General features: G+C 45.0%; 1 protein-coding gene and 2 long non-coding RNA genes across 3 annotated transcripts in view; 1 reads left to right on the forward strand and 2 right to left on the reverse strand.

The window, feature by feature from the left end:
- Nucleotides 1–21,853, reverse strand: part of LOC102253066 (adhesion G protein-coupled receptor E4-like) — a 62,792-nt gene extending 40,939 nt beyond the window's left edge. The window contains exons 1-2 of the mRNA XM_014530263.1: nucleotides 21,816–21,853; nucleotides 12,928–13,014 (exon numbers count right to left, since the gene is read on the reverse strand). Of these exons, the coding sequence (XP_014385749.1) occupies nucleotides 12,928–12,958 (31 nt within the window). The 5' untranslated portion in view covers nucleotides 12,959–13,014; nucleotides 21,816–21,853. The remainder of the gene's footprint in view (nucleotides 1–12,927; nucleotides 13,015–21,815) is intronic.
- Nucleotides 1,296–7,031, forward strand: LOC106724124. The gene is made up of 2 exons (XR_001359883.1): nucleotides 1,296–2,400; nucleotides 6,074–7,031. It is a non-coding gene; the product is annotated as an uncharacterized LOC106724124 (long non-coding RNA).
- Nucleotides 2,962–7,368, reverse strand: LOC106724123. Its single transcript, XR_001359882.1, has 2 exons — nucleotides 7,329–7,368; nucleotides 2,962–3,655 (listed from the first exon to the last, which is right to left on the reverse strand). It is a non-coding gene; the product is annotated as an uncharacterized LOC106724123 (long non-coding RNA).
- Nucleotides 21,854–25,603: the final 3,750 nt, after the last annotated feature.

Below are 25,603 nucleotides of genomic sequence, written 5' to 3' on the forward strand. Positions count from 1 at the left end.
ATTGTGCCTAGGAGAAAACTACCCACTAAAAAAGGAAGCTTTAGAAGGGATACAACCATCCTGCAGGAACTTCTAAAAGCTGGATTAATTAGGCCTTGCAGATCACCATATAATACACCAATCCTGCCCGTTAGGAAGCCAAATATCATTTTGTCCAGGACCTACAGGCTATTAATGAAATTACTCAGGACATTCATCCAGCTGACCCCAATCCAAACCCTTTGTTGATAGCTGTGCCAGGGAACAGTAGTTGGTTCTTTGTTTTGGATTTAAAGAATGCCTTCTTTTTTAAAAAATAAAATAAATTGTGGTTTTTTTTATTGATTTCAGAGAGAGGAAGGGAGAAGGGGAGGGAGATAGAAACAACGATGATAAGAGAGAAGCATTGATCAGCAGCTTCCTGCACACCCTCTACTGGGGATTGAACTGGAAACCCAGGCATGTGCCCCTGACAGAATCACTCGTGACCTCCTGGTTTATGGGTTGATGCTCAACCACTGAGCCATACCAGCCGGGCAGGATGCCTTTTGTATTCCAATTGATAAGCAGGCACAATTACTATTTGCCTTCGAATGGCAGAACCCAGTGAGTAAAACTATTACCCAGTATTGCTGGGCTGTGTTGCCATAGGGATTTAAGAACTCTCCCACGGTTTTCAGAGAACTGCTAGCCTAAGACTTGAGAGACCTATAATTGGACTCTACTGGCAACTCTTATGAGACTTGTTTAAAAAATACTGTCAGTCCAGCAGGTGTTGCTCAATGGTTGAGCATCAACCTATGAACCAGGAGATCATGGTTCAATTCCCAGTCAGTTCACAAGCCTGGTTTGCAGGCTCGATCCCCAGTAGGAATTGTGTTGGAGGTAGACAATCAATGATTCTCTTTCTTCCTCTCTGAAATAAATAAAACTATGTTTAAAAAATAAAAAATACTTCCAAAGTCTTTAACCATCTTGCATCCTGTGCATATAAAGTTTCCCCTCACAAGACTAAGATTTGCGGACAAGAGGTGTCTTATTTAGGGTTCAACTTAAAACCATGGGAGGAGCCCTAGCTGGTTTGGCTCAGTGAATAGAGCATCCGCCTGAGGACCGAAGGGTCCTGGGTTCAATTCTGGTCAAGGGCACGTACCTCAGTTGCAGGATCCTCCCCTGCCCAGGCCTGGTTGGGGTACATGCAGGAGGCAATCAATCGATGTGTTTCTCTCACATCGATATTTCTCTCTGTCTTTCCCTCTCCCAATCTCTCTAAAAAATCAATGAAAACATATCCTTGGGTGAGGAGTAACAAAAATAATAAATAAATAAGTAAATAAGTAAGTAAGTCTTTGGGGAATTTTTGTTGAAAAAAAAAAATAGGGAAGAGAAGTCTTATGGCAGACCAAAAAAGAAGCCATTGCTGCCACTAAACCTCCTGAGAACCAGAGACAACTCCGAGAGCTTCTTGGAATGGCAGGATTCTGTTACATTTAGATTCTTAACTTTGGGCCAATAGCTAAGCCACTCTATGCTTCTTTGAAAGGGCTCGACATAGCCCTTCCCTGGATTTGGACCCAGGATGTCAGAGGGCTTTTGAGACACCAAAGGGAAAAATTAACCTCAGCCCCTGCATTAGGATTGCCCGACCCTCAGCAGGCTTACAGGTTTATATACATGAAGGGCAGGGCATTGGACTCGGAGCGCTTATCCAGATGGTGGGAAACTCCCCAAAGCCGAATGTGTGTTTCTCTATGAAATCAGATCGTACCACCCAAGGATGGCCTCCCTGCCTCAGGGCGGTAGCGGCAGCCTGAAATGTCTTTCAGGGAGCAGAAGGGTTTACCCTGGGACCGTCCATCACAGTGTTCACTCCCCACCAGGTGCTAACCCTGCTAGAGCAGAAAGGGGGCTCCTGGTTAAAGGCTGGATGAATGGGCACATACCAGGCCATCCTGTTAGACAACCCAATGCCACCTTGCAGACACCGAATGTTACTCTGTAGGACCCAGCCACTCCCAACTGTGAGGGCAGGCTGGGACCTCCATATAACTGTTTAGAAATTATTGACCAGGTTTACCCCAGGTGACCAGACTTGTCAGATCAGCTGCTGGGACTTACACGCTGATGGAAGCAGCTTCATGGAAAATAAACAAAGAAAAGCCGGGTATGCGGTGGTGACCAATGGCAAGGTAATGGAGGCGCATGCCCTACTCACAGGCACCTCAGCACAAAAAGCTGAGCTGAGTGCCCTCACCAGAGTGCTGGAACTGTCTCAGGACAGACGGCTCAGTATATATACTGACTCTAAACTTGTTTTCATGCTGTATGTGCTCATGGGGCAATATGGAAAGAAAGAGGATTTCTAACTTTGGAGAACAGACATTAAATATCCAAAAGAGGCTCTAACCTTCCTTAAGGCCGGTAATTTGCCTACTCTACCTACTCAAAGTTGCCATTATGCATTGCCCAGGGCATCAGAAGGACAGTTCCCAGGTAACTAGAGGGAATCTAAAAGCCAATAAAGCAGCAAAGCAAGCAGCCCCGGGAGACTCCCTTAACTGGGGCTCTAACACCCCACTTAGACTTGACAGAATTGAAACCTCATTACACAGGGCCAGGCAAAGAATAGGCCATGAGTGGGGGTTTGCTAACACTGACACTAGCTGTTGATGGAGAAGCGATGCCCAAAGCTCTGGTATACCCAGTCCTGAAACATCTGCATGAAGGAATGCACTATGGGTGGGATGCACTGGCTGATTTAATCCGGCCTTACTTAAAGGGACCGCGTTTGCAGAAGACTATTCAAAAAATAACTCAGCGTTGCCAATTAGATGCTAGAAATAACCCCAAGATAGAACGCAACCCAGCCGAGAAGGGGCAACAATACAAAGGAACATGCCCCATTTGAAGATTGTCAGATTGACTTTACCAATTTGCCTAAAACCACCGGGAATTTCAAATACTTGCTGGTTATTGTGGACACCTTTTCCTAATGGGTTGAGACATACCTGACTAGAATCGAAAAGGTGAAAACTCAAGGAATTAATTCCCAGATTCGGACTCCCTAACAGTATTCAGAACAGCCATCATTTATATCTGAAGTCACCTAGAAAGTCAGTCAAGCACTGCAGGTCCGATGGAGAGTACAGGGTTCCTGAATCCCTGTCTACTGGAACTGGGAAACGGACATGAGCCACACCTTGGAGAAAACTTGGGCAAAGCTGTCAGGAGGCACATTTGCAACGAGACCATGTGCCTCCTCTTGCCTATTAGGGATCAGGGTAGCCCCTAGATGTGGGCTCACACTGAACCCTTTTGAAATTGTCTATGGGAAACCCAAACTTCTGTTCTAGGGACTCCCCCCACTGGGTTAGAACAGGACACGGAAATTAAACACTGTGTTTAACACCTAGGGCTAGTTTTGCTAACCTTGCCTAAGTTTGTTCTTTCCAGCTCTTCTTTTCCCACAGAGGAACCTCTGCCTTTCCCCCCTCCTCTCCCCTTCCCCGCTTCCAGTCGGGGACAGACTGAAGACTTAGAGGACCCAAGGACCAGAACAACAACCAGTGGACGGCTCTAGCTCGCAGGAGTGAAAGCCTGGATACACCAAACTCCAGTTCAGAGCGGTGATTTGCACTCCTGAAGGGGATCTGACATGCCTTTTCCAGCGACAGACCTTGGATACACCAACTCCAGTTCAGAGCGGTGATTTGCACTCCTGAAGGGGATCTGACATGCCTTTTCCAGCGACAGACCTTGACTAAAGCTGAGTAACAATGTCACCCTTCCTATTTCTTTCTTTCTTTTTTTTAAAAAATATTTTGTATTGATTTTTTACAGAGAGAAAGGAAGAGGGATAGAGAGTTAGAAACATCCATGAGAGAGAAACATCGATCAGCTGCCTCCTGCACACTCCCCACTGGGGATGTGCCCGCAACCAAGGTACATGCCCTTAACCAGAATCGAACCTGGGACCCTTGAGTCTGCAGGCCGACGCTCTGTCCCCTGAGCCAAACTGGTCAGGGCTCCCTTCCTATTTCTTATGCTCTCCAGCTCCGAGGGCATCTGCTTGGACAGATAATGCCTTTGTAGGCTTCTCCCAAGTTACGGCTTCCTTGGCTTATCTGTCACCCTGTGGGATTTGTCATCCTAAGCCTACTACTGGCTTAGACCATAGTGACCCTTAGTTTTTCCTGTTGAGATTTCTCTTCCATCCTACCCTGCACTGTTAAGGCAGCAAAGCCTGGGAGCTCCTACCATATACCCATCAGCTTAGCTTCCAGTGTGAATAGCAAAAGCCACTCTCCTTCACAACCCCCTCCTTGTGTTAGCAAACCTATAAACATTACTGAACAGTGGTTCAGTAATAGCCTCCATGTTCCTAAGGAGAGGAATTCATGACTCTCTTGCAGCACTGCAAATACTTGGTTTCCTGGAGATCCCAGCAGTTGTGAACCCCCACATCTCCCTTGATTTATTTTTATTTTTGTTAATCTTCACCAGGGATATTTTTCCCATTGGTTTTTAGAGACAGTGGAAGGGAGGGGGAGAGGAAAAGGGGGGAAAGGGAGAGAGACACATCAATTGGTTGCTTCCCGCACCCACATACATAGCCTTGACCAGGAATCCAACCCAAAACCCTTCAGTGCCCAGGCCAACACTCTAACCACTGAGCCACACCAACCAGGGCCCACGGCTCCTTTAAAATATTGGGACTACTTTCAGGAAAACCTTACCGGAGACTGTCCGGACTGGCTAGTAAAGACTGCCTTTGCTCCAGCAGCATCTAACTCTTTAATGCAATGCACCTCTGAAGGATATATCTTCATTTGCAGCTATAAAAAACAACCCTTGGGCCTATCCCTGCCTATGGAACAAAACAGACTCTGGCCAGTGTCCTCTTAGAACTCTAGTTGTACCCTTGACTGTCCACCCACAGGATGAGACACGGGTCATTTTTTTCGGTTTCAGATGAGGACTGAAGAATAGGTAGCTCGGACTTCTTGCCCTTCAAAGGCACATTACACAACGCCTCCTGAAGGGTCCCCAGCAGGACTGAGTGGTGGTTACCCCAGCAGTAACCCCTCATTAACATGCTCTTCAGTCCCACCTCTCCCTTCCCTCTCTGACACTCTACTCCCTCCCTGTGCCACCTGGGATCTGCTTAGGCCCAGTCATTGTCTCAATTCTGCTTTGGGGTTGAGCAAGCGAACGGTAAATGGGAAATTGGGCCCCTTCCATGTTCTAGCTCCTCCCATCCTGTGGGATGACTATGAACTGTAAGACCTTGGGAGCCTGGCCAGCATCTCAAAGAAAACAGCTAGCAGTTTTGAGCTCACGCAGCTGGTGGGGGCGGGGGGCATTAGCACATCCCCCACCCCCTGCAGGTCCTGTTTTCCCATAAAACCTTGTGTTGGGAAAGTCTGAGTGGTGTGAAACAATGGCACTGGCCATGGCATAAGTCATAATAAGCCCATGTCTTTCACAGCCCGTCCTCTGTTTATTTTTTTAGGAATCCAAGAACCAAAGGCAAGGTTTTCTCAGATCTCACCCTCAGCACTTTGCATAACAACTGGCTTAGTGGGCAGGTTGGGTTCCAGAGAAATTCCTGTAGAGCTAAAGGCAGGTGAAGAGGGTGGATGGGAGGCAGTGTGAAATGTAGTGTGGGGAACCCCACTTTGGACAAGGAGCTCCCTGTGGTAGGAGGGGACCACCACGTGAGCTTTCTGGGGAGATCCAGAAAACGCCAGCAGGACCGCTTTCAGTCCTGGTAACAGTGGCGTGGAAGTGCCACTAGCAAAATGAAGGAAACATTTTAAATGAGTCTTTTGAACACCTTGAGTCTTCCTTTTGGAGACTCAGAGGCTGCTGTGGTCCCGGGACTTGAGGGATCAAGGCTGCCCCCCAGCCCTGTGTCGGAGCAGCATGCGGGAGGGGGGCATGGGGGGCGGGGGGAGAATATGGTCCACTTTTACATTCAAATTGTTATTTTGGAATGTTATATCTTACAGAAAGATCTATAATGTCATTTTAAGTTTTGTCATTCACAGTCACTGTTTTACCCTGATGCATTTGCAAAGAGATTTCATCTTAGGTAATTTGCCTACTCTGCCTACTCAAAGTTGCCATTATGCATTGCCCAGAGCATCAGAAGGACAATTCCCAGGTAACTAGAGGGAATCTAAAAGCCAATAAAGCAGCAAAGCAAGCAGCCCAGGGAGACTCCCTTAATTGGGGCTCTAACACCCCACTTAGACTTGACAGAATTGAAACCTCATTACACAGGGCCAGGCAAAGAATAGGCCATGAGTGGGGGTTTGCTAACACTGACACTAGCTGTTGATGGAGAAGCGATGCCCAAAGCTCTGGTATACCCAGTCCTGAAACATCTGCATGAAGGAATGCACTATGGGTGGGATGCACTGGCTGATTTAATCCGGCCTTACTTAAAGGGACCGCGTTTGCAGAAGACTATTCAAAAAATAACTCAGCGTTGCCAATTAGATGCTAGAAATAACCCCAAGATAGAACGCAACCCAGCCGAGAAGGGGCAACAATACAAAGGAACATGCCCCATTTGAAGATTGTCAGATTGACTTTACCAATTTGCCTAAAACCACCGGGAATTTCAAATACTTGCTGGTTATTGTGGACACCTTTTCCTAATGGGTTGAGACATACCTGACTAGAATCGAAAAGGTGAAAACTCAAGGAATTAATTCCCAGATTCGGACTCCCTAACAGTATTCAGAACAGCCATCATTTATATCTGAAGTCACCTAGAAAGTCAGTCAAGCACTGCAGGTCCGATGGAGAGTACAGGGTTCCTGAATCCCTGTCTACTGGAACTGGGAAACGGACATGAGCCACACCTTGGAGAAAACTTGGGCAAAGCTGTCAGGAGGCACATTTGCAACGAGACCATGTGCCTCCTCTTGCCTATTAGGGATCAGGGTAGCCCCTAGATGTGGGCTCACACTGAACCCTTTTGAAATTGTCTATGGGAAACCCAAACTTCTGTTCTAGGGACTCCCCCCACTGGGTTAGAACAGGACACGGAAATTAAACACTGTGTTTAACACCTAGGGCTAGTTTTGCTAACCTTGCCTAAGTTTGTTCTTTCCAGCTCTTCTTTTCCCACAGAGGAACCTCTGCCTTTCCCCCCTCCTCTCCCCTTCCCCGCTTCCAGTCGGGGACAGACTGAAGACTTAGAGGACCCAAGGACCAGAACAACAACCAGTGGACGGCTCTAGCTCGCAGGAGTGAAAGCCTGGATACACCAAACTCCAGTTCAGAGCGGTGATTTGCACTCCTGAAGGGGATCTGACATGCCTTTTCCAGCGACAGACCTTGACTAAAGCTGAGTAACAATGTCACCCTTCCTATTTCTTTCTTTCTTTCTTTTTTTTTAAAAATATATTTTATTGATTTTTTACAGAGAGAAAGGAAGAGGGATAGAGAGTTAGAAACATCGATGAGAGAGAAACATCAGTTGCCTCCTGCACACCTCCCACTGGGGATGTGCCCGAAACCAAGGTACATGCCCTTAACCAGAATCGAACCTGGGACCCTTGAGTCCGCAGGCCGACGCTCTGTCCGCTGAGCCAAACTGGTCAGGGCTCCCTTCCTATTTCTTATGCTCTCCAGCTCCGAGGGCATCTGCTTGGACAGATAATGCCTTTGTAGGCTTCTCCCAAGTTACGGCTTCCTTGGCTTATCTGTCACCCTGTGGGATTTGTCATCCTAAGCCTACTACTGGCTTAGACCATAGTGACCCTTAGTTTTTCCTGTTGAGATTTCTCTTCCATCCTACCCTGCACTGTTAAGGCAGCAAAGCCTGGGAGCTCCTACCATATACCCATCAGCTTAGCTTCCAGTGCGAATAGCAAAAGCCACGCTCCTTCACAACCCCCTCCTTGTGTTAGCAAACCTATAAACATTACTGAACAGTGGTTCAGTAATAGCCTCCATGTTCCTAAGGAGAGGAATTCATGACTCTCTTGCAGCACTGCAAATACTTGGTTTCCTGGAGATCCCAGCAGTTGTGAACCCCCACATCTCCCTTGATTTATTTTTATTTTTGTTAATCTTCACCAGGGATATTTTTCCCATTGGTTTTTAGAGACAGTGGAAGGGAGGGGGAGAGGAAAAGGGGGGAAAGGGAGAGAGACACATCAATTGGTTGCCTCCCGCACCCACATACATATCATTGACCAGGAATCCAACCTGAAACCCTTCAGTGCCCAGGCCAACACTCTACCCACTGAGCCACACCAACCAGGGCCCACGTCTCCTTTAAAATATTGGGACTACTTTCAGGAAAACCTTACCGGAGACTGTCCGGACTGGCTAGTAAAGACTGCCTTTGCTCCAGCAGCATCTAACTCTTTAATGCAATGCACCTCTGAAGGATATATCTTCATTTGCAGCTATAAAAAACAACCCTTGGGCCTATCCCTGCCTATGGAACAAAACAGACTCTGGCCAGTGTCCTCTTAGAACTCTAGTTGTACCCTTGACTGTCCACCCACAGGATGAGACACGGGTCATTTTTTTCGGTTTCAGATGAGGACTGAAGAATAGGTAGCTCGGACTTCTTGCCCTTCAAAGGCACATTACACAACGCCTCCTGAAGGGTCCCCAGCAGGACTGAGTGGTGGTTACCCCAGCAGTAACCCCTCATTAACATGCTCTTCAGTCCCACCTCTCCCTTCCCTCTCTGACACTCTACTCCCTCCCTGTGCCACCTGGGATCTGCTTAGGCCCAGTCATTGTCTCAATTCTGCTTTGGGGTTGAGCAAGCGAACGGTAAATGGGAAATTGGGCCCCTTCCATGTTCTAGCTCCTCCCATCCTGTGGGATGACTATGAACTGTAAGACCTTGGGAGCCTGGCCAGCATCTCAAAGAAAACAGCTAGCAGTTTTGAGCTCACGCAGCTGGTGGGGGCGGGGGGCACTAGCACATCCCCCACCCCCTGCAGGTCCTATTTTCCCATAAAACCTTGTGTTGGGAAAGTCTGAATGGTGTGAAACAATAGCACTAGCCATGGCATAAGTCATAATAAGCCCGTGTCTTTCACAGCCAGTCCTCTGTTTATTTTTTTGGGAATCCAAGAACCAAAGGCAAGGTTTTCTCAGATCTCACCCTCAGCACTTTGCATAACAACTGGCTTAGTGGGCAGGTTGGATTCCAGTGGGGAACCCCACTTTGGACAAGGAGCTCCCTGTGGTAGGAGGGGACCACCACGTGAGCTTTCTGGGGAGATCCAGAAAACGCCAGCAGGACCGCTTTCAGTCCTGGTAACAGTGGCATGGAAGTGTCACTGGCAAAACGAAGGAAACATTTTAAATGAATCTTTTTGGAGACTCAGAGGCTGCTGTGGTCCCGGGACTTGAGGGATCAGGGCTGCCCCCCAGCCCTGTGCCGGAGCAGCATGTGTGTGTGGGAGGGAGGGGGGAGAGAATATGGCCCACTTTTACATTCAAATTGTTATTTTGGAATGTTATATCTTACAGAAAAGCAGAGTTCTTTGTCAATTGCATTTTAATCAGATCTATAACTATGTCATTTTAAGTTTTGTCATTCACAGTCACTGTTTTACCCTGATGCATTTGCAAAGAGATTTCATCTTAAAGATCCATGGAAAAAAACTGTGACTTATTCTAAAATAGAGTTTTCTGAGAATAAATTTGCAAGAGAATAATTATTGTTTTATGACTTTGTTAAAAATATTGCTGATTTTTTTTAAAAAAAAATGTTTTGTTTTCCAGATATAAGCACCCTTGTTTTTTCCTTAGAGCAGTTTGGTAAATTACACCTTTATAAGCAATACAAGGCATTTGTATGTTTTCTCTACCTGATCCCTCTAGAATTCTGAAACTCTTAATAAGTGAGTATTACTTAATTGTCATGGTTTGTTTGTGTGAATTCGATGAATATCTGTGCTTTTTATAACAGGACACAGTTGAAAACTGATTTCATTGACCAAGACTTTGACTGGCTTGTCATGTTTGAGGGAGACATGTGTAGCAATATGGTTGTTTGCATGAATTCAACAATGTGCTCTTTATAACAGGACACAGTTGAAAACTGATTTTATTGACCAAGATTTTGACTGGCTTGTCATGTTTGAGGGAGACATGTGTAGACTCTGAATGTCACCAGGAAACTTTAAGGAATTAAGAATCACTTTGATTCCAAACTTGAAAACTCACAGACAAGAGTATGTGATTACCGAAAGAAAAAGGAGGGGGGAGGTAAAAGGGGTACAGGGGAAATGAATGGTAATAGAAGGAGACTTGACTTGGGGTGGTGAACACCCACTACAGTGTTCAGAGGATGTGTTGTAGAATAGTGCACCTGCAACCTTTGTATGCTCTTATAAGGAGAGGACAATGGTGGGACGGGCAGGAGAAGCACCAGCGGGCTTTTGAGGCAAAAGAGCAGGTAAACAGGTACAGGCGTTTGGTATCTATGATCCAGCCCTACCTGGCGAATTGGATGCACATGTAACCCAGGAGGGGGTGTCATGGGGTCTCTGGCAGCGACAGGGGAGACTCTGCCTCCCAAAAGGATTTTGGTCCCAGGTGTGGAAAGGGACTGAAGAAAGATGCAGCCTAATAGAGAAACAGCTCAATGCCACTTACCACCCCCTGCAGGCAACAGCCTATGCCTGGAAGCTTTGCTGTAACGGTGCGGACCACCTATCCCATCACGGGGTGGCTGCACGACGTGTCTCACACCCTGAAATCGGGCGCAGCACAGACACAGGCGATAATGAGATGGAGTGTTTACCTGCAGCAGAGACAGATCCATTCAACGTCCCCACTTAACCAGGAATGGCAGGCACTGTTGGGGCCAGTCACCTTGGTGTCAGAAGGAGATGCTGAAAAGACACTCAAGGGAGAGCCTATTGGCCCTTCGCCAGTGAGAGCAGGTGCGGTTCCAGTGCCACCTGACGCCCCATGCAAAGGACAGCCCCCTGAGTGGCATGCTCAGGACTGGACTATCAGCAACAGACCCCTGTGGGGACAAACCATGTGGGCTGACATATGTGCAGACGAAGGAGGTGACCCTATATCGTGTCACAGGACATCCATCATTATATGTCCAGGGAATGATGAAGCGAATGCACTTGCTCCCATCCGATGGCTAGAAGAGGCCCCAGCAGAAGACCTGGCTACACAGGAAAATGACACATACCAGTCAGAAAACCTTGTGAGCAACAGCTAAAGCCTGGGGCCTCCCATTGGAAATGACTGACATTACAGCTTGTCAAGGCTGTTCTGTGTGTGCGGAGCAGCATCCGTGTCCCTTGCTGGCAGTGACCAGATGTCACGTGCAAGACTGAGCTGAGAGCCACAGCATTGAACGGCGACTGCACTGCCCTTGCAGTCCAGCAGGAGATGGGCTGGTAGAACGCTATAAAGAACTCTGGAAAACGCCCTGAAAACTGAGGGAGGGTCGTTACAAGGATGGACCCCAGGACTCTGACTTACTACTAACCAGGAATGAAAAGCCCCGACCAGATCAACTGCAGCGTTCCAGATGCAGCAGCAGAGGTGGGTGGCCCACCGAGAGCGCAGATTCGAACAACGAACAGGATGCTGAGACAAGACCTTGTTGGGGAGTGGAGAAGAGCCTGTTGCTGCCAGCACCCCAGGACATAACCCTAGAGCTAGTGTATTAGCCTGGCCCTGGGAAACGCAAACTGGTACCCGCTGGTGCGCTCTCCTAGCCCCTTGGGGGAGGGTCTTGCCCATAACTAGTAAGTGACTGACTGCTATTCCAGCTGGCAGGTGTGTAGTCCTCGTCTCACAGCTAGCATTCCAGGCCAGGGGACATCGCCTGTCAAAGGGATGGTACAGGAGGCCAGGGGGACACCTGAACGAGCCACTGTTCTTACACAGGATAGAGCGATGGCCTGTGTACTACCCACTGGTACCGATGTGCTTCTGTTGGCGTCTACTGAACATTTGCCTTATTCTCCTGAGTTCAGTGCAGGCTAACAGCTTTGCAAGGTGGGCTGATGAAGGGCTCCCCGGCCCAATGTTTCAGGCTGTTGGGTGCCCCCCTCTGCTCCTGCTGGGCTGCCTTGGAAAACAAATTCAGTCAACCTGACAGAATGGTCCGGTCTCAACATGATTTGGAAAGTTGTCTTGGGGCTGGGGATCTGCTTTGTACACTCTGATACTAGTATGTGTAAGTCTGTTATTCCTTTACTGTATGTTATATTGTTGCTGTAAAATATGAATGTGATGTCTCCTCCTCCCTCCCCAGGGTATGTGCGGAAGATATAACGGGCAGATTGTACGGGGTTGGAGAGGGAAGGTACCCATTATGGGTTGGGATGTATGGGAAAGGGGAACATGGGCCCCTTCCCAGGCTCCGGCTCCCCCTCCCACCCTGAGGGAAGACAATGAAGGCCATCAGTAAGAACTGTGAGACTTTGGGAGCCTGGCCAGCTACTCAGTCAAGAAAACAGCCAGCAGTTTTGATCTCACACAGCTTGCTCAAAAGCGCATCCCCTCCCTCTGCGTGCCTGTTTGCCTCTGTTTTCTGTGCTGGGAAAGTCCGGGTGATGGTGGAACAATAGCACCTGCCAGCCGCCCCCAGATGGGACTTGGTGGTTCAACTTCACGGTGGCAGCCGGTGTGGCGGTGAACTTCAGATCAGCCCCACTGTTGTGCATATAAGTCCTAATAAACCCATTTCTTTCACATTTCACAGCGAGTCCTCTGGGTTATTTCTTTGGGGAATCCAAGAACCAGGCACTGAGGTTTTCTGGGCCTCAGCTCTTTATATAACACCAGCTAAGCCTCAAAAGATTCTAATAGGACAGGCACACAGTCATTTCTGGAGAAAGTGCCAAATGTGGGGAAGCAACTGAAGCTAGGAGGGACATGGGGTCATGGGGAGAAGAGGGAGGGGTTCTTGGTCCCACTCACCTGAGAGCAGGGGCAGGCACCTGCCCCCCATAGCGCTGAGACACCAGGGACAGTCTGCGTCGCTCCAGCAGGGCGTGGCGAGGGTTCCTGGAATGAGTAAGCCACAGGGAGATGAGTTTCTGGTGGTCACAGAGTTAGGAGCCAGGGGGCTGATGTTTACCAAAACCCTGTAAGTTCTGCCCATCTTTTTTTTTTTTTTTTTTTAACAGAACATGATTATATTTAATACACAAGTTTGATAAAACCAAAAAGTAAAACACCAGAGTAAAGTACTAACAACATGGTATTTCATTTGCAATGCATGAGAAATGGTTAACATCTTTAGTCATAAACAAGCTCTTAAAAACCAGTAACATATCATAATGCAAGGAAACTGGAAAAAAATAAAATGAAAAAATACAAGTGATTAAGCGTTGAGCATATATGATTTTGCTGAGCAGTGATGAAGAATTTCTCTGCAGTACTGAACAGAATAAAGACACTGACACCTAATATTCTACAGTTTTGAACAGTGTTGTGCAGTTTGAATTCTCAAACACTAGGAGGCAGGTTAATGAGAAGGATCTATAATGAGGGGGAAAGCTAAGTTTTGAATTGGTATATAAATGGAATGTTTTTAGCCAGAGCAATTCCAATTCATTGGGATTATTTCAACAGGTTAGTTTAATAAATTCAAAAGGAATGGCATAAAGGCATGTTTAATGCAGAGAAAATGTGTGGCCAGTGTACGCCTAAAACACTACTTGCCTATCAATGTCTGAGCACCACCTATTGGGTGCACACTGACTCTATCAGTAGTAGATGATAGTGTAGGGAGTACAGTCAGTTGTACTGTGATCTGTATATATGGGGCCTGGTGGGCACCAGAAATATCGAGGGGACACTACTTTTCAGTATACCTGAAACTAATACAAAATAATATTGAATGTAACCTAATTGAAAAATGAAAAGAGAATTTCTCTGCAGTACTGAACAGAATAAAGACACTGACACCTAATATTCTACAGTTTTGAACAGTGTTGTGCAGTTTGAATTCTCAAACACCAGGAGGCAGGTTAATGAGAAGGATCTATAATGAGGGGGAAAGCTAAGTTTTGAATTGGTATATAAATGGAATGTTTTTAGCCAGAGCAATTCCAATTCATTGGGATTATTTCAACAGGTTAGTTTAATAAATTCAAAAGGAATGGCATAAAGGCATATTTAATGCAGAGAAAATGTGTGGCCAGTGTACGCCTAAAACACTACTTGCCTATCAATGTCTGAGCACCACCTATTGGGTGCACACTGACTCTATCAGTAGTAGATGATAGTGTAGGGAGTACAGTCAGTTGTACTGTGATCTGGAATAAATTCAAAAGGAATGGCATAAAGGCATGTTTAATGCAGAGAAAATGTAAGACATTCTATGACATGGCGGGGGGGGTAAAATTAAAAGAAAACAAAGGTACATAAAGTAATAACTACATACTCAACAAATTTTTATGTCACCTAAAATCTAAAAAAAGATTATTTTTAATGAATACATTTTAAATCTACTCTATGATAATAAGTGAAATAGAAATATATGGGAGCCCTGGAGGAGGCCTTGCAATGGCATGCCCAGGGCTTCGGTAGTAAGGTCTCCAGCTTCCCATCTCCTGGATTCAGTCCCACAGCAACAAGGACAACAGTCAAGGTGCTGCTCACAGTTCTCGCCATGCCACCCGCTAGATCACCTTGGACATGAGCTTTCTCACTCCTGTTAGGTTGTCTGCCCATCTTTTGACTCAACAATTATACTCGTAGGAAATCACCCCAAGGGCAGGCTCCTGCAAGGCTGATCAGGGCAGAGTAGCTTACAGGAAACACTCACAGCCCAACAGGTAAGGAACGCAAGCTGCCCCTGCTAGGAATCCTGCTGGAATTTAAAATCCTAGTCTATTGCCACCCGCACCATCCAGCCTGGGAAGCTTCACAGTACCCACTGTCCAGTAAAAAGCACGCACAGCCCTAACCGGTTTGGCTCAGTGGATAGAGCGTCAGCCTGCGGACTGAAGGGTCCTAGGTTCGATTCCGGTCAGGAGCATGTACCTTGGTTACAGACACATCCCCAGTAAGGAGTGTGCAGGAGGCAGCTAAATTGATGTTTCTCTCTCATCAATGTCTCTAATTCTCTATCCCTCTCCCTTCCTCTCTGTAAAAAATCAATAAAATATATTTTTAAAAAACAACAACAGTGCACATACATTAAAAGGGACAAAAACATAACAAATTCCAGTGTCTTACTGGACCCCAAATCCAACAAGTGATTTTGTGCACATACATTAAAGGGACAAAAACGTAACAAATTTCAGTGTCTTACTGGACCCCAAATCCAACAAGTGATTTTTAAAAAAGACTGGAGATGTAATGACATCAAAGAATGATTGTGCATTTTCCATAGGTATAAGTTCCCTCTTAGTTGCCTCACCTGTCAACTCAGATGACTGCTTCAAAGGAAGCTATAGATATGATAATGGGGCTATGTTTAAATACTGATCTTTTGGAGATATGCACTAAAAATATTGCAGGTGAAATAATGTAACACATAGAATTTATGTCAAGATATCTGGGGAGGTTTGGGGAGCGAGTGGGAACAAACACGAGATGAAATTGGGCATTTTTTTTAGAGCTGGGGAAGGGCCTGTGGTTTTCATGATGTTATTGTCACTAAATTAGCATACGTTTGACAAGTTCCCAAATAAAAGGGAGAGAAGAGATTGTCTTAAAGGTGTACTGTTAAGAAGATAGATAACCAAAGGGAAGACATATGTATGCTAACATTTGTATAATAGGGATGATAATAAAGAAGATGCTAACATTATATGCAATTAGAAATATGTGTACATATAGTTCTAATGTATTTACATCACAGGGAAACCATCTCTATTTTACACAAATGTTATCTATTCTCTACAATTTACGTGTGTGTGCACTTGAGCATACACAGGGTCATACAGGCCTTTGCACAAACATGATAAGTGCCTCAAATGCACGTATATGTATAATGAGTTCGTATTGGCATAAAACGTTCCTGGAAGTTGCTTGAGAAATTCATAACACCTGTTGCCTTTGCAAACTGAGAGGCTGGGAAACAGCATTCTCCAGAAGCAAGGAGACAGTTCCCATTCTGCCCTTTCAACATTTCGATTTTGAACCAAGTGAAGGTATTTCATATTTAAAAAAAGGAAGTCACTCTCCCCCCCCATAACCTAGCATTTGTTGAAACTGAAGACTTGTGCATAAACTTTTATTTACGTCTAATTATCAAAATTGTAATACTTGCATTCCTAGTCACGTTATTCTAGAGGAGAGAATAATGGAAGTACTAGACATCTCTATGAATGAGCCTTTCAAAGAAGACTTTAAAACACAATGTAGCAGAGTTTGCCCTGAGAATATCATTTTTATATGTAAAAAGCGCTGTTATCAGGTCATGTTGATGGGCAGCTGAGGTTTAGGATAAAAGTCCCAGTGCACATTAGCAAAGATAAGTGCTCTGTAAATCGGTTAAGTCACCCAAAAGTGATGCTAAAGGCACCAATGGGAAAAATATAGCAAAAGAGTTTAATTGGTTTCATAAAGTGTCAGCGGAAGGAAAGGCAGCGTTTAAATATGTGTAATGAAAATAATTCAATATTATAAATAAAATAATGTAGGAGGCTATTAAAATAACATGGAAAGCCACCGTGACGTAGCATTACGATAACAGCAGGAACTGGAGCAAAATATAGAAAATCACATGTAAAGAAATTATAAATGTCAATAAGAGAATGGCATTGTGAGTGATTTTAAATTTCTTCTGTTTAACTTCCGTAATTCCAAATTTTATGCCTTACTTTAGCAATAAGAAATTAATAATCATGGAATAGTTTAACAGGAGAGGAGACACAGTGGCTTAAAATACGGCTTCTTTGTCAGCTCCATACCTTCTCTATCCTGTTTTGACACAACCATTCTGCTTTATCATGGAGGTTGGAGTCCTTCAGGACCTCCCTGTGGATCAATTCTTATCGGGTGCTGGCAATGCCCAAGACAATCTGAGTTTACTTATTTTCTATCCTCATCCGAGGATATATTTTTATTGATTTTTAGAGACAGAAGAAGGGACAGGGAGGGGGGGAGAGAGAGACAGAGATATCAATGTGAGAGAGAAACATCAGTCCATTGACTCTCTTACTCGCCCTAACCAGGAATCAAACTGGAAACCTGTATGTACCCTGACCAGGAATCAAACCCACACCTTTTGGTGTTAAGGGATGATACTCCAACAGAGTCACCCAGCCAGGGCTACAACCTGAGTTAGAATTGCAAATCTGTAGTGACTGGTTCAGTGACTCTGAGGTGGTGACTTTGTCTCTGAGCCTCAGTTTTCTCATCTGCAAAATGGAGCTAAGAAAAACATACTTCATAGTATCATTATCCTGGTTCAGTGAGATGACCTTTCATAGCATGTGGCACCTGCCTGGCACATGATAAATGCTGAATAACGTGAACTGTGATGAGGACAGGATATAATGATGACAGTGGTGGCAGTGGTGGTGATAGAGATGATAACAGTGATGAATGCAATGATGGTGGTGTTGGTGGAAATGGTGGCTCTGTAACAAATCTAACCAAAAGTAAGCTCACAGGGTGATCTGGTTATAAATTCCTAAGTGGGCAGATCATGGTGCGTAGTCACACCTCAGGCATGTAAAAGGTTTATCTTTGTCGTAAGCAAGACCTTGTCCCTTGTTTTGTGCATCTAGGTTAGCACACCTTTGAAGTGCCTCTTTTTCAGACCCCTGGGAAATGTAACCACCCTCAAGGGAGCACATAATCTTGCTAACTACCCTGTAATCCAAGAGATTTCCCTGCCTTCCTTCCTCCCCCCATGTTCAAATCATCCTTGCGTTCCCTCCTTAAGTCCAAACATATAAAAGAAACTGCACATTGTCTCTCTGGAAAGCATTTTTCTCCATCTTTGGAGATGTTGCTTCCAGGCATGCCTTCTGTTTGGCCCAAATAAACTCATAAAAATTCTCCACAGGTTTAGATGCTCTTATGTTGCCATGGTGATGATGGTACTGGTGAGTGAAAACGGTGTACATGGTTGTAGTGACAGTGGAGGGAGTGGTTTTGGTAATGACAGTAATGGTGCTGATGAGGGTGGGTGTGATAGTGATGGTGATAGTGGTGGTAGTGACACTGGTGGTCATTGAGCTTCCATGACCCTTCCATGACCCCAGTTATAACCATGACCTTGCATGCTAAGGACTGACCCCGTTACCCAGTGGTGATGTCAGGCCCCCACAGGAGCAAAGTAGTGGCCTGAGAAGGCCCATCCTAGAAAAATCTCTTATTCCTGATGTTCCTGAACAGGCTACTCATGCATTATGTACTGACATCAAACATGTAAATCAAATTTTGCTGCAGATAGTTCTCGTAGCTCTTTCATTATAACTTTAGAACATTTATGAAATGTCTATGGCAGGCCAAGAGTTTACTAAGAGTGTTGATGCTATTGTTCGGGGCAGAAATAGAATATAGTTATAGCTATAGTTATAAGAAATATTAATCAGCCGTAACTGGTTTGACTCAGTGGATAGAGCGTCGGCCTGCGGACTGAAAGGTCCCAGGTTCGATTCTGGTCAAGGGCATGTACCTTGGTTGCGGGCACATCCCCAGTAGGGGGTGTGCAGGAGGCAGCTGATCGATGTTTCTCTCTCATCGATGTTTCTAACTCTCTATCCCTCTCCCTTCCTCTCTGTAAAAAATCAATAAAATATATATTAAAAAAGAAATATTAATCATGCTCTGTTAACCTTGATTGTTTTGTTCTAAGAAAAGAAAGTACATCCTAACTTGGCAGGGAGATGTGCGCCCCTGGGACTTGGGAGTCAACCTTGGAATGTGATCCATTTCCATTTGAGAACTGCCTATTACCATGGGCAGATTAACAACTTATTGCCCAAACATGGAGTCCTGCCCCAGCCCACATTGCCTACTTCCCCATGTCTGTAATACCCATTTTGCATACCCATTCTTATTCCTTTTGCCTACTTCCCCATGTAATCTTTGTCCCACCCCATATAAGCAGCTGGTTTAGGAGGGGGTGCAGAGCAGATTTTCATGGCTGACCTGTTGCTCTCCCATACTGCCAGCATTACTGGAACAAATGCTCACATATGATTCAACCCTGGCTCTGCTTAATTGGCTCAAGTAGTGACAGGCAGCCCAGACCCATGGGTTGTCCAGTTTCACTATCATCTCACTGAAAGCTCACAAGCATTCTATGATGTAGATCTTCTCAAGATCCCCACTTCTCAGATGAAGAAATTGAGACTCAATGAGGTTCTATCATTTGTATCACTTGCTCAAGGTGATGCTACGACAAAAATGCTAAACTGAGACTTGGACAAAGTTAGGCTGAATCTAAAGCTGTTGTGTAACCCCAACACCAAGACCCTAAACCCCCATGCCTCCTAGGAGCTAAACATGGAATACAAATAAATGAGTCCATTGTGGGGAGAATTGGGAACTGTGCCAAACTGGAGGTCACGGGCTCCACCTAAAGTCTTTCAAATCCACTTTTGCCTTAAATGCAGAACCAGTGGGTACACTCCCTGACTGAAAATCAGATTCTGACCCAACTTTGAGGAGTTATTCCAGGTCACTTCCTACATGCCTCCCCTTCTGCCTACATTTGTTTCCCTTTTGGGTTCGTGTCTCTTTCCTCCCAAAAACATAGTCTAAAACACACTGAGGAAACTCCAGGCATAAAGACACCCTGTCTAGATAAGGACAGTTCTTTTTTGAGGTCTCATTTGAAACCAGTTTAAATGGGTATTTTATGTGAAGGAGGTGATAATGTTTCCCGGAACAGCTAGACCTCTAGCAGTGCTGCTTTGGATGTTTTTGTTTTCTGTAAAACCACTTTTCTGAGGAATGATTGGCATGTAAAAAGCTGCACATGTTCAATGTACACACCTCGATGAGTCTGGAGAAAAGAACACACCTATGAAACCATCACTACCATCGGGCCATAAACATATCCATCACAGTGTTAGGGGCCGAAATAGAATAGCGGGGACTAGCTATAGCTATTAAGAAATATTAATCATGATCTGTTAACCGTGATTGTTTTGTTCTCATTAGAGAAAGCACATTCTAACCTGGCTGAGAGGTGTATGTCCCAGGATTTGGGCGTTTACCTTGGAATGCTGTCCATTCTCCCTGTCTGAGATCTGCCTGTCACCATGGAAAGATGAACAACCGTGTTGCGCCCACCCTTTGCAATCCCTGCCCTTATTGCCTGTAATCTATAACCAATTTACACATTTTTATTCCTTTGCCTACTTCCCCATGCCTGTAATACCCATTCTTATTCCTTTTGCATACCTATTCTTATACCTTTTGCCTACTTCCCCATGGGATCTTTGTCCTTCTACCCCATATACTAGTAAGCATTTGGCTTATGGAGGGGTGCAGAGCAGATTTTCATGGATGACCTGCTGCTCTCTCTCCCATACTGCCAGCAGTATTGGAATAAACGCTCAAATATGATTCAACCCTGTCTCTGCTTAATTGACTCAAGTAGTGACAGGAAGCCCAGACCCATTGGTTGCCCAGTTTCAACCTCCCAAAGTGTGTCCCCCTGCCCCTTTTGTGATGTGTATGTAGTAAGATCCACCCTCTTAGTAGATTTTCCATACACAGCACAATAGTGTTAGCTGTGCATACTATGCTGTATAGAGCTCCAGAATGTATTCGTCTTCCATCATTGAAACTGGATACCCTTTGACTGTTACCTCCCGTATTTCCCTCTCCCCAGGCCCGCACCCACATCCTCCTCTCGGATTCTGTGAGTGTGACTACTGCCATTCACAGTGAGGTCTCACGGGTTTTGTCTTTCTGCGTCTGGCTGATTTCCCATAAATGTCAAGTCTGACTTGCGGAGAGCTTTGGCCATGACCCAGTGTAAGAAATACATTTTGCACCAGATAGCGGGAGAAAGAAAGAGAACTGAGCCAAGTTGCGCAAATCGATATCAACTATATGCAGCCTCTGATATTTTATAACAACAGCCCTTTCCTTCCTTCTAAAATGCTGGCTGGTACTCACTAAATTGGTTTCATAACCCCCTACCCTACCATGGGGTCACAATAGCTGGCTGGAAAAAAAAACACCAACCTGTAGATCAGTGGTTCTCAACCTTCTGGCCCTTTAAATACAGTTCCTCATGTTGTGACCCAACCATAAAATTATTTTCGTTGCTACTTCATAACTGTAATGTTGCTACTGTTATGAATCGTAATGTAAATATCTGATATGCAGGATGGTCTTAGGCGACCCCTGTGAAAGGGTCATTCGACCGCCAAAGGGGTCGCGACCCACAGGTTGAGAACCGCTGCTGTAGATCCTTTGTCCGTAAATAAAATAGACCAGCCTTTCCCCGTGCGCCTGCCACTGAGTGTGCTGATGTGTTTATGGGGGTGAGGGGTGTGGTGTGTGAAAAGGTTTGGTAATTCACTGTGGGACCCCAGGAAAGTCATACTTTTAGATCTTGTTTTCTCATTTTTAATAACAAATGCGTTATCTGCTGCATCTGCTTCAGACGATGTCTTGCACCTTTCTTATTTAGTGCCCTCTAAGCAACTCAATCTCTTTGGAGCGTATTAAAGCAATTCGGGCCCACTCCTCACCCAAGCGGAATTGGGCAAATGGACCTGAGAGAGATGCCCCCAAAGCAGCTTTCAGGAAATAAAGCCACAGGACCTGTAATGAGTCTCCTGGAAATTTTTCCAATGCAGAACATTTTTCTAGACCCAAGGTTACACAGGAAATATTTTCTATGAAAAAACACTTAGCCAGTTTCTACTTACCCACAGATGAAAATCCCTTGATTCTCACCCAGTCTGGGAGCTTCTCAGAGCTAAGAGAAAAAGGAAGTACATGGTTTATTATCTCGATCTCCAGTTTCTCAAGGAGCCTTGTGGGCGGAGCAGGCTGGGGTGTTGGCAGGGGAATTTGCATAATGCAGGGACCATTATGTAGTACATTACCTGGGTGGACCATATAAAGTGCCTCAGGAAATGAACTTGGAAATGGTGATGGTGTCCAACGGGGAAACCAGGTAATGGAGAATGGTGCCAGCTTCCACCTACACCAAGGAAATGGATTCAGCTTCGAGGATGTTCCCTTAGGTTGGTGAACTTCTTAGTGAGAGACTTGAAGGCCAGAGTATTGGAGAGAACCAGTGTATCTACTGTGTTACCCAGTTTCCTTTTGTCATATTCCACCTCAGTTTACCACTTTGGGAAAATGGCACGCCCATATTCTTGGTCTTTGAGATAGGGTTACCCAACATAATCACACTCACCTATTTGGCTGGTAAAATTCTTGACTGGTCCCATTAGCATGGTGTCCTGAAATTTTCTTCTCATTTGTACTAGTATTAGAAGAATCTTGGTAAGATCCAGAAAAATTATGGCCAATATCCCCTACTCTGACAAGTCGAAATACACACCCAGCGATTTACTCCTTATCTTGGTTTTATAAGTATTTCTTATAACCCTGTGTTAACGTAAAAAACCATTGATACCTGTAAAGAATTTTTGTGAGTTTATTTGACCACACTGTTAACATATGCTGGAAAGCAGAACCTCAATGAATTGAGATAATGCTCCGGAGGATGGCAGGTTACATCTGTATTTATACATTGCAATCAAAGGAAAGGGACGTAGATGGGTTACATGAAATCCACTGGTGATAGATTAAGGAGGTGGGATAAAGCAAAGTGGGGGTGGGAGGGGAGAAACCTCTAGAATAGGGTAAAAAATGAAATGATGGACCTATGCTTCTTTTACATAGATGGATAGAGCATAGTTTAACATAATTAACAATTGATAACAATAACAATGAGAGAATGTCCTGGTGCCATTTGTTGTTCCCTGAGGGGCCCAGAAAAAAGGGAAGTTACAAGTTACCCAGACATTTCGCAGATATGTTATCTTAGAGGCAAAAAGACAAATGGGTTCAGTAAAGATCTAAGTTGATCTTTGTCAGGGAAAATACTGGCCTAGGACATGACTACCCACCATAACCTGTTTGTAGTTACATATTTAATTTCCAGACCATCTTTTGTGGTTATTTTAGGTCTTTGAGTTTGCACAACTGCCATGCAGGCCTTCCCTGAGTTTGTCAGGTTAGCATGTGACCCCTTTCGTCCACACCTTATTATCTCTAACATGAATATCTTCCTTTTTAAGTGTCCCATTTCTTTTTATAAAATATTTAAATTATCAAAAAATATATATTTAAATTATCACCTGTATATAGCTCTCTAGGTGGGCTGGTCCTCAGCCCCTCCATGTCAGACTCAAAGTATTTGCTGCAAGTGATACTCAAAAGCAGCGGTTCTCAACCTGTGGGTCACAACCCCTTTGGGGGTCGAATGACCCTTTCACAGGGGTTGCCTAAGACGATCGGAAAACACATATATAATTACATATTGCTTTTGTGATTATGCTTTAATAATGTTTAATTTGTAACAATGAAATTGGGGTCACCACAACATGAGGAACTGTATTAAAGGGGTTCGGGCATTAAGAAGGTTGAGAACCACTGCTCAAAAGGTTTCTTTTGCATGGCAAAGGAGAGAGGGTTTAAGCCTCCCTTGTCAGCTGAGCTGAAGCGAACAGTCTGAATGCTAACCTGAAATGCCTAAACCAACAGTCCCCGAAATTCTGAGCCTCCCAAGTGCTCACAGCTTAATTCTGCATGTGACAGATTACTAGCCCAAACAGATGTCAGAATGCCCCTTCTTCCTGTGCAGTCCTCCCATGCTGATTCTAAACTTGGTCACGTGGCTGGCTTTGGCCAAAGAAACAACAAACAGATTTGAAAAGTGTTTGCAAACTGGGGCTTGCCCTCTTTTGCTGCACTTGAAACCCTGAGATCACTATGTGAATGAGCCTAAACTACCTTCTGGAGGAGGAGAGAGCATGTGGAAGAGAAACAAGTCTCACTAGTCAATAATCCAGCACTCTGGTTGCCACCCTGCCAACCACCAAATGTAGGAGTGAGGTGAGGCCATGCTAGATCATCCAGCCACCAGTTGACCCACCAACTGGCCCCAAATGCAGAAAAGAGCCCATCAGAGACCAGCCAAGCTAGCCTACATCAGAAGAAATGTCTAGCCAACCCCCCAAAAATCATGAACAAAATAATATAGCTGTTGTTTCAAGCAAAAGAAATTTGGGGGTGATTTGTTACACAGCCAACGCTAACTGATATTCTTCACAAAGTTGATAAACACTAACTGGAACTTAAAGCAAACATAATTAGTCAGGAGCATTTATGGGAGGAACTAGGGCTTATGGAAGTTCTCACACCGTAACCAAGAGAACACTACAGGAAGAACTCTATAATAAAGCTCTATGGTTCTAATTTCCCCTCCCCTTAACTTTATTTTCCCTCCTATATATACTCCTCCATCTTGGCACACAGGCCTGAGTATGCGTGTGGCTTGCCATGTCTGCATGCACTGGTTACAACCCTTTCTTTTTCCTGAATAAATCCCTTTTGGTGACAAAACACCTAATTGATATTATTTTTCAGTTGACAAAGTAGAGTGGAAGGAGTACTTTGCACACATGTGATCAGGCCTGGTACCACATGACTTCAACTTCCAATCACAGCTGATTGGATCTACGAGGTGGCCCAGCAGAGAAGTCTACCTTAAGGCCATCCTCTCTATTGGATGTTAACTGACCAATCCATCCAGCTTATGTCTCTCTTGGAGAGTTTGGATGCAAAGCCACAATGAGGGATTCATATAAATAGTGAAGTGGCCCATGAGCCAATGAACAAATGAAAACTGACAAGACTAGAAGCCATCAGACAAGGGAGTGTGTTGATGACCTTCCTCTCTAAGGCCTTCTTCAGGTGCCTCACCTTCCCTTGGTAGAGCAGTAGGTTGTCATCATCACAGGATTCCAGTTGGTCTCACAAACCAAGGGAGAAAATGCTCAGTCTAAGGGACAGAGGTGTGGCCACCTCTCAAACTTTATCAAGCATGTAACAAGTCACTCTGGGCAATTGTAAAGAAACTGCTCGCCATCCTCCTGTGCTTGCACTGGGAGGTTGTCCTGTCCAGACTGCATCATCAGGACCGCCCTGTGCTCTGTCTTCAGCTGGGGTTGACCAATGGTAGCTGTGGAAGGAGAGAAGAGAACTGGAGGAGAGAGAAAGATGGAGTATTTCTTTCCCAGGTGACTGGATTCTTCTGTTACAGGCTAAGGCCCTTTCCAGGTTTCTATAACTGCTCCCTCCCTTTGCCCCTTCAAGCCAAAGATTGATAAGAGTTCCCCCACCATCCTTTGTCGCTTCCCTTTAGCCCTGCTGTAAAATTGTAATTTATCATAAGAAATGTATCATTGGTCTTGCTCTGTGTCTGGCACAGAGCTTCTAAAATCCTTGGAATTTCCTGAGCGATAAGATCAATGGGAGCATCTTTTGTTAGAGTATTTGTTTTTGTCTTCAGTTCTGGATATCACTTCATAGCCATAAAGGTGAAATGGGTGTCTGGTTATTCATAACAAGTCCCTTTCCACCACAGCTGAGTTTATGTTACTGAGGTGCCTTTTGGAAACACCTAAGGATGGGGGCC

This window comes from Myotis brandtii, unplaced genomic scaffold (genome assembly GCF_000412655.1).
Source record: "Myotis brandtii unplaced genomic scaffold, ASM41265v1 scaffold729, whole genome shotgun sequence".
In the NCBI taxonomy this organism is placed as follows: domain Eukaryota; kingdom Metazoa; phylum Chordata; class Mammalia; order Chiroptera; family Vespertilionidae; genus Myotis; species Myotis brandtii.